General features: G+C 36.9%; 1 protein-coding gene across 1 annotated transcript in view; it reads right to left on the bottom strand.

Annotated features, from left to right (window-relative positions):
• Positions 1-14,978, bottom strand: part of fbn1.S (fibrillin 1 S homeolog) — a 118,771-nt gene that overhangs the window by 67,551 nt on the left and 36,242 nt on the right. The window contains exons 9-14 of the mRNA XM_018255422.2: positions 13,176-13,301; positions 12,735-12,893; positions 11,643-11,780; positions 10,665-10,838; positions 3,004-3,123; positions 1,016-1,141 (exon numbers count right to left, since the gene is read on the bottom strand). Of these exons, the coding sequence (XP_018110911.1) occupies positions 1,016-1,141; positions 3,004-3,123; positions 10,665-10,838; positions 11,643-11,780; positions 12,735-12,893; positions 13,176-13,301 (843 nt within the window). The remainder of the gene's footprint in view (positions 1-1,015; positions 1,142-3,003; positions 3,124-10,664; positions 10,839-11,642; positions 11,781-12,734; positions 12,894-13,175; positions 13,302-14,978) is intronic.

The following is a 14,978-nucleotide window of genomic DNA, read 5'->3' as shown; positions in this document are numbered from 1 at the left end:
GAAATTGCTGGAGAGCTGCTGAATAAAAAGCTAAATAACCCAAAAACTGCAAATAATATAAAATGAAAATCACTTGCAAATTGTCTCAGAACATCACTCTCTACATCATACTATAAGTTAATTTAAGGGTGAACAACTCCTTCATTAACAATAGACCAAAATTAATAATGCCTTCCAGAAATTTGGATTTTAGGTAATTTTTCAGGTCCTAAATAAAGGATTGGTTGATAAGCTTATATTCCCCCTATGCAATAAAATTCCTGCCGTGGAGAACTGAATTTGTATAATTATCTCAATTCCACAGTGTAGAACTGTTGCCTCTGGCCAAGTACATATATTTATAGTGCTAGCACTAAAAAGAACAGAAAAATAAATACAAAGTATTCATGGTTTCAGAAACAGAGCACAACGCTGCATTGCTTTGAATCACCCCCAGCACCCACAGATTTGAAAAATACAGTACAATCTTGTTTTCAACTTTCCAGGTTTACAGTCTTTGATAAATTACAGAAGCTTTGGTAAATATGCTTTCAGTTTTAATAGACTACAATCCCTAGATTTTTTCCAGGTAGTGTGAAAAATGATGTATTCCAAGATATGATGATATATGATATGAAACAGATGGAGAAAATGTTTCAACTTGTTCAAAGCAGGTGGATATTTGCAGATAGATGGCAATAAAGATTTGTAAACTTGACTCAAGCTGATGAACAAAGTAGCAGTTATCTATTCATTACTTTGCAAAGTATTCTTGCATCTGCTGTTTTTGCAGAGGTTAGCTGAACACAGCACAGCAATGTAGCGAGTCTGGAAACACACGTAGAGATGAAGATATGTTAATATTTAGCCCAAGTGATGAGGAAATGGTTGGGAATGAGAAGGGCGTGTGAGAGAGGAAGAGCGAGAGAGTGAGAGATTCATCAGGCTTCACATGGATTTGGACAATGAAATAAGTGAGAATTTAAGAAGGGTGACTTCTTTAATCCAGACAGCTGAATCCACTGGAAACAATTACCTTCGCAATTTTTTCCATCAGCTGCAACTTGAAAGCCTGCATTACACACACAGTGAAAACTTCCATCCGTGTTCACACATCGCCCGTTGTTACAAATTCTTCCATTTTGTAAGCACTCGTCAATGTCTGTAAGAAAACAGATGAGAACCTGTTGCTGTCCACATAAACATGGTCATCACATCATGTACACTGGGAGCCCCACCTTATGATCACAATTTGGAAAGCATGCCTGCCAATCATGAGTTAGCAAAGAAATTCTGGAAAACTAAGTTGTGGCTGAATAGAGGAACTTTCAGTTTTTACGGACAGAGACATTTCATCAACTGCTTGGCTGTAACCGTAATTAACCGTTTTTAATGAAAATGTAAAAGCTCAAATACAGTACCTTATAGATCTGTTAGTGGTAATAGAGGCAAATGATATGTTTATTTAATACAGAAACCACCCATAACACTATAAAGCCCCACCCATAATACTATCAAGCCTATCTTGTTTAATAAAGGGTATTTTTCATGGGCTGTTTATGTGCATATTATACTTAATACATCAAAGAATATATCTAATTAATCTGATCACATTATCTTTTAGAGATGCTTATTTATATAAGCATAATAACAGAGCATTACAGTTAGTTTAGTTCAGTAAAACAACACAAACCCAAATAGGGATGCAACACACCCATCAGTTTTTTAAACAAGATGAATACCACACTGAATCTGGCCCATAGATTTTATATTTAAACTTTATATTTAAATCCAAAAAATAATAACTTGTCATTTTACTCTCCTGAAGTGCTGATACAGAGACATTGCCATAACATGTGGACATATAGGGTATTAATAACATAAAAATACATTAAATAGTTTCTTAATGAAGATACTCTAAACAGGTAAATATATAAACCATATACAGAATGTATTGCTTAGTGTGACCAACTGTTAGCCTTCAAAATCAAACCATGTCTCCAGTATTAACAATTTTCCACATAACAGTTTAAGAAAAAAAATCCTAGAAACCCAAATGGCCTTAATAAATGTCCACAATATACACATATAACGCATACTCATTCACGAAAGGGTAGCTGTTCATAGTAACAGCAATAATTAATTGCATGTAACTATAAATTTGTTACCGAATCAAGATGATCCGTAGATATTATGTATTTCATCCAATGATTAAAAAGATACACTGGTAAATGTTTCATCCTGATTGTTCATTATACTGTAAATAGTCTAAAAATGATCCCATATCAGCTTGATTCATACAGCACCAACTGCATTTGTCAGGGTTGTAGTAATGAGGAGCAGAGTAGGGGGTAAAAAGGTGTCCAGCATTTAGTGCAGACCATGGATGCCATAAAATGTAAAGATTATAGAATTCACAAATTAAACTATATATTTATATTGATGTGGTAAAATATTTAAACTATCAACACATAATACAATCCTCTTAAAAATGTAAGCTACAGACAGTGCTCACTTTCCTCTGTTTCATCTTCAGGGGGGCAGATTTACATAGGGTCGAATATCGAGGGTCAATTAACCCTCGATATTCGACTGCCGAATGTAAATCCTTCGACTTCCAATATCGGAGTCAAAGGATTTACCGCAAATAAAAACGAGAAATCGTGCGATCGGACGATTAAATCCTTCGAAACATTCGATTCGAAGGATTTTAATCCATCGATCGAACGATTTTTCTTCGACCTAAAAATTGACCTTCCCCATAGGCTAACATGGCACCTCGGTAGGTTTTAGGTGGCGAAGTAGGGGATCGAAGTTTTTTTTAAAGATACAGTACTTTGACAATCGAATGGTCGAATAGTCAAACGATTTTTAGTTTGAATCGTTCGATTCAAAGTCGTAGTCGAAGGTCGAAGTAGCAAATTCGATGGTCGAAGTAAAAAAATTTGAAATTCGAAGTTTTTTTTCTTCTATTCCTTCACTCAAGCTAAGTAAATGGGGCCCCAGGTGTGTTATCCCGCTTACCTTTGCATTCTGTCTTGGTTGATGTACTCTGAAATCCAGAGTAGCATTTGCAAATATAGGATCCTGGCGTGTTAACACAATCAGCGTGGAGACATGGATTTTTTTCACACTCATCAATATCTTCATGAAAGAGAGGAGGGAAAAAAACACAGTATATAACATATCATTGCAGACAATAAAGAGCTACAAAAGAAGAATCTATGTATAAACAAAGGAGGATTCCATATGAGATATGAAATTGTCCCGAGTATAAAAACTGTCATGAAAAAATGACTCATTTGAATGCTTCACTTCAACTACAGGTTAAAAAATTTGGTTTATTTTGTCCTCTATAATACCTATATGCAACCACAAGTAGGTAACTCTTTTGTTTTTGTTCTTGCTACCTATCATTTAAGGTGGTTTTAGGGTAAGGCCACACTGGGCGTTTTGGGGAGATTTGGTCACCTGGCGACTAATCGTCTTGTCTTTGCAGCGACCAATCTCCCCAAACGCCTTCCCTCACTCTGCGCCTCACGAGGAAACTTCGGGAGACTTCAGAAAACGAATCACCGTGTGTTATTAGCGCCAGCGTTTTTTCATTTTAGCCAGTGCAGAGTCAGGAAAGGCGACCAAATCTCCTCAAAACGCCCAGTGTGGACTTACCCTTACACAAGCAAAGAAAACACAATATGTGCCAGAAATAATAAACTTTGTACAAATGTGCTACTCTCTTCCATTAGATGCTTCATTGCTGAATTGGTTCTCTGTCTCACTTTTTTTTCTCAGGAGATATGCCTTTGATGAGTTTTGGAATACTGTATACTGTTCTTTAAAGATACATTTGACTTACAAACCTATACAGATCTATACTACAAATATTTACACCACTTAAAACAGCTTTCACAATGTTGTACTAAACGTCAAGAGCCAGTGAAGAATGTTGTGCATTCATAATTCTAGCCCATGTGTAAACGCCCATTTCTAGTTAAACATCCTTCCTAAATATGTTCTGTTCTAAATGTGCTGTGTAATGCAAAATATTACAAAAAATTTGACAAACTCCTAATCCCACACTTGAAAGATCTATTTCAATCACTCATGAAAGGGTCACCCCTAATGCAACGCATGCAAACGGTGTCCATAATAATGATACTCAAACCAGGAAAAGACCCCCATAACTGTGATAGCTACAGACCAATCTCATTAATAAATACAGATATCAAGCGAAAAGTACTGGCCAATAGACTCATCGCATTACTCCCCAAGATAATTCACAAAGATCAGGCAGGATATGCACCAGGACGCCAGGCAGCATTCGCAAGGCAATTGACCTGATATGTTTAACATCAAAGACACAGGCCTCCTCCCTTCTTTTGTCCTGGACTGGACCGGAAATATATGTTTGCGGTCATGGAAAAACTGAGAATACCACAACAATTCCTCACAGGACTCAGACAACTATATGACGCACCTTCAGGTGTTCAGTATTGGACTCCATTCCAAATAAATCAAGATAAGAGGGGGGACACGCCAGGGCTGCCCCCTGTCACCACTAATTTTCACCCTATCATTAGAACCTCTGGCCCACACCATTAGGCACAACCCGGATATAAGAACCTCTTTGTGGACAATATTCTCTTTACACTCACAAATCCTCAGACCACCTTACCAAACTTACTTCATACTTTAGAGTGACTTCAGCAAATCTCTGGGTATAAAATCAATCCCACTAAGTCACACATTACCATTGAAAATGCCCGAACCAGAATTGAAACTACTTTAGCTTAACTTCTATTATAAATGGGAAAAAGAAACCTAAGAATATCTTGGAAAAAAAATAGCTACCTCACTACAAAGGGCCATATCAGACTTCATTTGGGAAGGGAAGAGGCCTAGAATCAAAGCGACAATCATGACCAAGCCTAAATCACTGGGAGGACTGGGAGTCTCACACATTAATAGATTCTGGCCAGCAGATTAGAGGTAATTGTCCATATACATGCCCCCACAGAGGAACCATGGAAAGACATAGAGAATCACTTTACAGCACCCCTGCAATTAGCACACTTATTATTATTCTGGATACCCAAGCAATTTAGGAATACAACCAAAGACCTTTTACCCCCATAACAGCAAGCCCATGATTTATGGGATTCAATAGCAGTTAAGATATAATTAACCACGCCAAACACTAGATAAAGAACTATTATTTGCAATAAAAGCTTTCCACCAGGTTGTAGCCCAAAATACTTTAAACCTTGGGTAGATGCAAACATACAGTACTCACTATTACAGCCTTACACCCAGAACAAATCACTATACCATTTCAACAATACAAGGAGAAACACAACATCTCCCACTCGCAACTCCTCCATTATCTGCAAATCAGACATTATGTGGAAACTGAGATCAAAACTCAGAAAACTCAAGACTATGACATATTTTGAAACTATTTGCTTCAAACGCTCTTACCCATCACATTGTATCTCACTGTTATACAGCCTACTCTCAACAGACAACACAGACATACATCAGCCCTATATGACTAAATGGGAAACAGACCTAGACCTCACAATTTCCGAAAAGACCTTGTCATACGTGTGGGAATCAGCAAAGAAAACATCTGTGTGCACAGCTTCTAGCGAAAGAGCATATAAAATCATATTCAGATCAATCAGCAGACTTAGCGGTAAGCCAGATCATTCCACTTGCTTTAGAGGATGTGGGGAACAAGGGTTACACACTTGGTGGTCATGCACAATTGCTCAGGATTTTTGGAAGATGGTAGTGACTCTGTTTTCCGAGGTCCTACACTGTACTTTCCAGGCGACTCCCCATACATTTCTCAAACTCAACCTAACAACCTAACAAAAACTGAACTAACCATCTTTCCACCTAAGCCTGGTCCTACTCCCCTATTTACTAGGGATGCACCGAATCCACTATTTTGGATTCGGCCGAACCCCTGAATCCTTTGTGAAAGATTCGGCTGAATACTGAACCCTACTTTGCATATGCAAATTAGGGTGGGAATGGGACAATTTTTTACTTCCTTGTTTTGTGACAAAAAGTCACACGATTTACCTCCCCACCCCTAATTTGCATATGCAAATTAGGATTCTGATTCGGTTCGGCCAGGCAGAATCCTGCTGAAAAAGGCAGAATCCTGGCCGAATCCCGAACCGAATCCTGGATTCGGCGCATCCCTTCTATTTACTATGTCTATTGATGGCATGCTCATTAATCCTGTCAACTCAGCACGCTGTCTGGGGATAATCTTTGACTCCTCTCTCTCCTTCTCTGATCATATTAACACCACTGTCAAAACTTGTCACTTACACAATATTGCCAAAATCCGTCCCTTCCTTTCACCTGATACATCCAAGACGCTTATGCATGCTCTCATCCTATCCAGACTAGATTATTGTAACCTTCTACTAACTGGCCTCCCTAACTCCCGTCTCTCCCCTCTACAGTCTGTATTAAACACTGCTGCCAGAATTATCCTCCTCTCATCCAAAAGGGTACAGGTTCCTCCACTGCTTAAGTCCTTATCATGGCTTCCTATAAAACAAAGAATAACTTGTAAACTCCTCCTCATAACCTTCAAAGCCCTTCATTCCTCTGCACCTAACTACATCTCATCTCTTGTTTCTCTATATGTTCCTGGCTGAAACCTCCGCTCCTCCCAGAGCAATCGCTTGGTTGTACCCCCCACTACTACTGCTGTTTCCCGTATCAAACCCTTCTCTCTTGCGACGCCATTCCCAAAAACTCTCCGAAGAGAATCCTCCTTCAGTGTTTTTAAAATGAAACTCAAAGACTACCTCCGGGAGCACCTCGATAACACCTGAACTGGGTACTGGCACTTATATAACAGTGTAACAAACTGTAACCTGCAGCACTTTAATACCCCTCTGAATTGTCTGTATGTTACCCTCCCATTTAGACTGTAAACCCTATGGGGTAGGGTCCCCTAGCCTTTTGTTTCCTTGACACTGAGCACTTAATCTGTATTGTAATTATATTTTATATTTATGTGAATTGTATTTCTAATAATGCATTTATTGTTACTTTTTATTTCAATGACCCCTTGTTTGTTACTACTAATTTATTGTTTTGCTGTACAGTGCTTTGCCCTCAAGGCGCGCTATACAAATAAAAATATACATACATACATTCCTCTTAGGCATGAAAATTAGGGCCATAAATTGAAAACAATCCAGTAAATTAGCTGCACATTTCCTGATAGCAGCAAGATCTCTTTTAGCAGCAAACTGGAAGAGACCACAAATCTCAGGCCAGCAAACACTGGTAACCAAGGTGAATTGGATCAGAGCAATGGAATCTATCAGAGACAAACTTCTGGATAGGAGCTATGAGGGGGGATTGGTATCCGTGGACCCAATACCAGGAAAGAATCCAATCTGGAACAACAATAACACTCAGAATACTTTCTAGGTAATATGGTAGAGGTGTCTCCGGGTAGAAGCTCAAGGAAACCAGAATAATTCTTGTAACCTCTTCCTTCTATCTTCCTCTTCTCCCCCCCCCCACTTTACATTATTTTCCCACCCCCCATTGGAAGTGACTACATACACTTAGATGATCTTTATGTAATGATATATAGAGTTACCTATCTATGATATACAAAATGCTGATTTTTTTTGTTATATTTTATTGCATTTATTACATGTTATAATGAAACCAATAAAAACAATAAATATTAAAAAAACACTTTTTAAACAGCATTGTTTTTCTATTTTGGTCCATTTAGTTCCAGCCAGTCAGTTTAACAGAAGTCCCAATGACTGTTTCCTAAGTTCAAGGTCCTGGGCATGTGCACTTGGACCTACCTATTTTTTGTGGTGAGTTTACTCCTTATTCAACTGGCTAATTTGATGCTGCCCATGTGGCATTGTTGTAATTTTTGCTGTAAACCTTCCTGCACTTTGGCCTAATTCCAACTTCCCTACCAATACTCCCCTTTAACCTGTGCTAATACCAGAGGTTTGTCTACTACTTTGTGTTACCTCTGCATGCCAACTATAATGTAATATTTCAATAAAATAAAAAGCGCACAATTCTCAGAACTGTCTTCATGTGCACCTCACACATTATGTTATATGTAGCTCAAATATCTCTCGCTGCTTTTAAACTTCCAAACTATTGCCATATTGGGCCAATCAAATGAGTGCCATCCATTTGTGTAGACAAATTAAGAATTATATAATGGATGAAACTGTCTTGTGTGACTAGGGTAGCTGATAATGTTGAAAGGTAAGAGCATGTGGAGTTACATTGATTGTGCAGAAATGTCTTTTTAATTGTAAACATAGGAGTATCCTTTGAATATACTAATTTTACCAAGTACAGGTATTGCAAAAAAAAATGCAGAATTCCTCTTTCCAAGCTGAGGTTTTGTAGGAAACATTTTATGAGTTTGCTTCCTAAATTTCAGAGCATGACTCACCACATACCAATAAGGTTTGCAAACTCTGTTTCTTAACTTATCCATGGACTTCAAGATGTATTCCGCAAACATCTCATTGCATTACAGCTTCATTACAATTTAACTATACAATACTGTTTGGGAAACTTGCAGATTTCTTGGCAGAGCCACCTTTTCCATTTGTTTAGAATCCATAACAGTATTCTATTTTTGGCAACCTTGACGTATGCTGTTGGAAGAATTGCTAACATTTTTTATCTGACTCTGACTTTTTGTTTAGATTGCCATTTATTTCTTAACTTCATTTTTAAATAATAATTAGATGTTTTTATTTCTTGATTAAAATGTCGTGTACTATATAACTGGGAGACTAATGTATTTGACTCCTTTAATAAAAAAAATACATTATATATATATATATATTTATATATATGTATATATATATATATATATATGTATATATATATATATATATATATATATATATATATATATATATATATATATATATATATATATATATATATATTGATGTATAGCCTACCTATTAAAACAGTTATAAAGGTAATAAAAAAAAAAGGAATGCATCAAATATATAATTTTTGGATTCAGATGCAAATCAAATCTTACAGAAAAAGGTTTGGCCAAATCCTGGACCTAATTCCTATATAATTTGAATATTTACAATTTAGAAAAATAAAAAATTGCATCAACTGTAAACAAAAAATTATTGTATTCAGTTGTTCAGAGATTTAAAGGCATATGACTTCAAGGGTTCACCGGAATAGAAAATTACAAACAATCCAAATTCTGCATATAAGCATTGCAGCTTTCAATAGAAGAAAGGTGCAGTACTAAAAAGCAGGGCATTCTAAAAATCAGCATGTCACTAGCAAAAACAGAAGAAGCATTGGAATAAGGGTCAATACTGCTTCACTACCACTTAACCACTGAGTGCAACTTATAGTACAAATCAATATGAATCTCATCCTCATCTAATGATGTATTGTTTCCTTACCATGCTATCTGCTTCCACTTTACAACTGTCAGTCTTAAAGGGGTAGTTCATCTTTTACTATGTTATAGATTTGCCAATTCTTTGCAATTGTTTTAATTCGTTGCATTTTTTTATTGTATATAGTTTTAACTTCTTTGCCTTCTTCTTCTGACTCAAAAAAAAACTGGGTAAATAGACTGGCTGTGCAAAATAAAAATGTTTCTATTATAGTTAGTTAACCAAAAATGTGATCTATAAAGGCTGGAGTGACTGGATGTCTAATATAGAACAGAACAGAACACTGCTTCCTGCTTTGCAGCTCTCTAACTCTGAATTAGTCAGCAATTTTAAGGGGAGCACATGGGACAAAACTGTTCAATGAGTTTGCAATTGATCCTTAGACTGCAGCTCAGATTCAAAAGCATCAGTTATGAACCATGTACCACCCCCTTAATTCACTGATTGGTTACTGCCTGGTGCAGCTTGCAGTTTATAAATTTGGAAGCCTCATTATATGTGCCAAGGTTGCTCTTGTAGGGTCAAACTTTGCAACTCTACAATCTACAACTATAATATTATTATCATGTATTTATAAATGACCAACATTTGTTTTAGCACTGTACAACAACTGAAACCAGAGCTTTCACTTGGATATTTTCAGAAACAGTGGCTCCTGTAATATGACAAGCCTGCACAATGATGTTACCCAATAAAGTACAAGGCATTCACAAAAATGTCCTATAATTATTCAAATTAGTCTATTTTCCAGAATGCAGATGTGTTGCATAAATTAAAATTTGCACACAGTGCCACCATGGCTGATGGATCACAATAGGACAACTGAGAAAGTAATAAATGCAATCAAATATAATAAATATAATCAATTACAAATTAGGACACGTTTCTGAAATAATCAAGTTCATCTTCACTCTCCTCCTCTCAGCAATCTGTCACTAAAAATCTGACACCCAACTCCTGCAAGACTACAGAATGAAGAGAAACAGATGCTGAGAATGAAGATGTGAAGATAAACTTGATTATTTTAGAAACCATACAGAATTCTTAATTATTTGATTATATTTAGAAAGTTTCTTATTTCAGTATGATGAAAGCTCATCATTTTTGATCATCAATTACATTTTTTACAATAGTTCCCCTTTAAGAATATGCAGAGAAACATATAGAATGAATTATAACAGCTAAAAGAAGTCACATAAAAAAGGCTCTTACCAATGCATTCTCCTCTTCCATCCAAAATGAAGCCTTTGTTACAATCACAACGGTAACTTCCAGGGGTTGGGATACAACGGCCGTTTAAACAGAGGTTACGGAATAGAGAACAGTAATCTAACTGCTGCGGTTGGTGTGGCGGGAACTGCTGGCTCACATTAAAGCCAACAACCACTGAAAAGAAGCAGATGTAAACAGCTCAAACTTCAAATACAATGCACAATTCAAGATGTCTCTAAAATGATAGCATACAGACAACCCTTAGGGGCAGATTCACTAAGGGTCGAATTTCGAAGTTAAAAATACTTCGAAATTTGACCCTCGAATTGAAATCCTTCGACTTCGAATATCGAAGTCGAAGGATTTAGCGTTAAACGTTCGATCGAACGATCGAAGGATTTTTCGTTCGATCGAACGATTAAATCCTTCGAATCGAACGATTAGAAGGATTTTAATCAAACGATCGAATGAATATCCTTCGATCAAAAAAAGTTTAGCAAGCCTATGGGGACCTTCCCCATAGGCTAACATTGACTTCGGTAGGTTTTATCTGCCGAAGTAGGGGGTCGAAGTTTTTTTTAAAGGGAAAGTACTTCGACTATCGAATGGTCGAATAGTCGAACTATTTTTACTTCGAATCGTTCGAATCGTTCGATTTCGATCGAATTCGAATGAATTTAACCAATTCGATGGTCGAAGTACCCAAAAAATACTTCGAAATTCGAAGTTTTTTTCATTCGAATCCTTCACTCGAAGTTAGTGAATCTGCCCCTTATTGTCAGTGGGTAATCCTCTTATTTTTAACTTAGTAGAACATGATGAGGGGTTTTTTAATGTTTGGGTTAAATTCTCCGTTAAGGAGGAATCTCAAAATCTATCCATGGAAACCTTCCTAACTGCATTATTTAGGCTGTATTATTTTGCTTATTAAATTCCTGTATTTAGTATGGTCTCCAAAAACATAAACACAACATTTACCAGGAGGGCCACGGGTTGGATAAACTGGGAGAACTGCAGGTGGAAAGACAGGTGGAAATGGTGGAACACGTTCAGGAATTATAACAGGACCTGGACCCGGGGGGACGCCTGGTATTATACACAGTTTGCGATACTCATCTGAAATTAAAAAAAAAAAGAGCCCTTCATATATTCATCTTCAAGTAGCTTAGACAAGAGAAGGAAAAGAGATGGTATGAAAGAAACATTCAAATACATCAAGGGAATAATATATATTAATAAGAAGCATTTGCTGGCAGAGAAACATGAAGGAAACACATCTTTTCAGGTTAAAGGAAACACATCTTTTCAGGTTACCTTCCTGCAGATATGATAGAGACAAGCGAATTAAAAGAATTAAAACATAGTGGGCATAGATACAAAATCTAACTACAATGAATCACCAGCGAGGTAGATAAACCAGATAAATCAATTTCATATCATTACATTCTCAATACTACTTTCAGGGCTCCATGTTCATGTGATTGAAGCAGACGCTAAGGACTATGGACTAAACTACTAAATATTAGTTCAGATTGCCAAGATTTTGCTAACATGATGTCTTAGGGAAACAGCCTTTCCATAAATTCTGGATAACGGGTTTCTTTATACAACATTATTTTAGCCTACTTCTTTAGTTAAAAAACAAGAGAAAAGGAGTTTGAAGACAAACTGTCTCAAAAAAAAAATCTCTATTTATTATGTCATTAAAAAACACAATACTTCTTTAGTTCTCTCTTAAGGCAATCCTCTGAAGTAAACTATATGTACATTTGTGCCCTATTGACACCCGTTTAGATATACACAACGTTTCAAGTATTACCCTATGAACAAGCATACCTTAGAACGTCCTTACATTCTCGTACATTATCACAAGAGCTACAGTGTCGCTTATTTCTCAATTATAATAAAAAAATTATATAATATGCACTTATCTCGACACGTAAAATGAACAAAGAAAATGGAACTGCTTTTGAAAAAATGTTTGATCTAAGCTCTGTGTGGTAAGTCTTGTTATAGTTTATTATCGTTATAACCATAAATATAAAACCAATATTAAACTAAAATTCTTACCAGTTCCACGATTGGGACATATATCTGATGATGTTGTTGGCCCTGGAGACCAGCATCTTCCAGAATCACAGCAACACTGCTGTTTTGTTACTGTTTGTGGTTGCTGGTTGTTGCACCTTCCATTTGCTAATGAAGTGAAACAATACCCAGGACGGATATCTAATAGACAAAAGTATTCAGATAGTTGTCACTTAAACAATCTTCTTCAAGTATGTCTGTGAATGGCTGTAGGTGTAGGTAATTTTTACAGCAACAAAAGAATGTGATTATGATTTATTACTAAAACTGGCCATACAAGGGGCATTGCTATGTTAAAAGAAATATCAAGCCTAAAGGCAATGAAGTTTAGATTACTATTTAATTTAATTTAAAGCTGTAGGCCTCTCTCCCTCACAAACTTGATTTTGCCCTAATTTTGATTGGGTTGATTAGATATCTTACCTACACATCTTGAACCATCAGCTGAAGTAAAAAATCCTGGAGGACACTTGCAGAAGTAACTGCCAACTGTATTTGCACATTCACCAGATTCACAGATTCCTATTAAAGTGCTGCATTCATCAATATCTGTAGAGAAAGCAAACACAATTTGGCTATTATACATACTGAAAATGGATTTATCAGCATCAAATACAGAAGGAATTGTGGCATAGCCATAAGAATGTATAGCACTTAGGGTAGAACTACACAATCGATTTTACCCGCGAAAGCATCCACTCCAACGCGCTGAGATGAATCAAAGGCATTTGCCGAATCTAAGGTAAGGAATATGCATAAGGAATATGCTGCGTGCATATGACACGACTGTCAGATGCGAACGCTGCATGTTGTGCCTTCATCAAACAGTCGTGTTCTATGCACGCATCGAAAATGTCCAACATTCCTACTCCTTATCTTAGATTCGGCACATTCAACGTGATGCCTGAGATTCATCTCAACGCGTCGGAACGGATGCTTTAGCAGGTAAAAGCGCTTGTGTAGTTCTACCCTTTATCAGTAGTAATCTGCTCAGGAGTTAGACAAGGGAAAGCATATATGCAGGCTTGTCGCTTTTAGCTTCCCTGTTGCTGAAGGGCTACAGATTTCACAGTCACAGCGATCATTATTTGGATAATTTAAATGAAAGAAACACTATCATTAAACTCTCTGGAGGGATCCCCAAAGGCTCCGTTTTTGCTTTCCAGTGCCACCTTTATTTACATGAGACTCAAATCTACCCCTCCTCTGATCTTCCCTCTTCGGTCATATCTCAAATGTCAAAATGTCTTGTCTTTAGACAAACACAATGCATTTCTACACTCCATGTGCACCATTGAACTCTGTCTGCCATAGGGTCTGAAGGATAAAAAAGTACTTGCACCACCAGGCACTAAGGACTGAAGCAGGGTTCAAAGTGCATAAAAAATGATAGCATATTTTTGCACTTTGCACTGTGCCCTGCCAATTGTAAATCAGGCAATTTGCCTCAGCCTCCCGACTGCTCCTGCCAAGTGTAGCATGCAAAACTCTTAATTCCTATCAGTTTTTTAAAGGACAACTAAAGACTAACTGAAGAAGTAAGCTACAAATGTTGCATTATGTTTTGGATTTTTGTACCAGCCCAAGGGAACCACATGCCCTTTAGCAATAAAGATATGTGCCTCCAAAGATGCCCCAGTAGCTCCCCATCTTCTTTTCTGCTGATTCACTGCACATGCTTTGTGCTGCTGTCACTTACTGAGCTTAGGGGCCGACTCACAATATACATTACACATAGAATATAAATGTCACAATATATTGTGATTAGTATTTAATACTAATAATTACAACATGGCAGCACAGAAAGCAGTGCAACTAGCTTCAGACTTTAATAACCAGCCTTGTAGCATCAGTTTATATTACAGGTCAATCTCATTTTCTGCTTGATTATTTGCAACAACCCCTAAGCTTAGCTTCTCAACAGCTGCTCAGAGCCCACTAAACATGGGAGTGTCACAGACACTTTCTAAGATGGTGACCCCCAGTGACAAGATTGAAGTCTTGGATCATTGAGATGCTGAAACCTTAGGCTGGTGCAATATGTGCAGTATATAAATGATGTCCTTTTTAGTTCTTTTTATTAATTTGTTAAAGTGGACCTGTCACCTACACATAAAAAAACTGCATAATGAAAGTCCTTTCCAAATTAAATATGGAACCCCAAAAAATGTTTTCATTAAAACATCCATACCTGTTATAAAGGTGTTTAAATATCTAAACTGTCAA

The sequence above is a fragment of the Xenopus laevis genome, chromosome 3S, assembly GCF_017654675.1.
Source record: "Xenopus laevis strain J_2021 chromosome 3S, Xenopus_laevis_v10.1, whole genome shotgun sequence".
Taxonomy (NCBI): Eukaryota; Metazoa; Chordata; class Amphibia; order Anura; family Pipidae; genus Xenopus; species Xenopus laevis.
The sequence above is the reverse complement of the archived record's forward strand: the minus strand, read 5'-3'. Positions and strand labels throughout refer to the sequence as shown.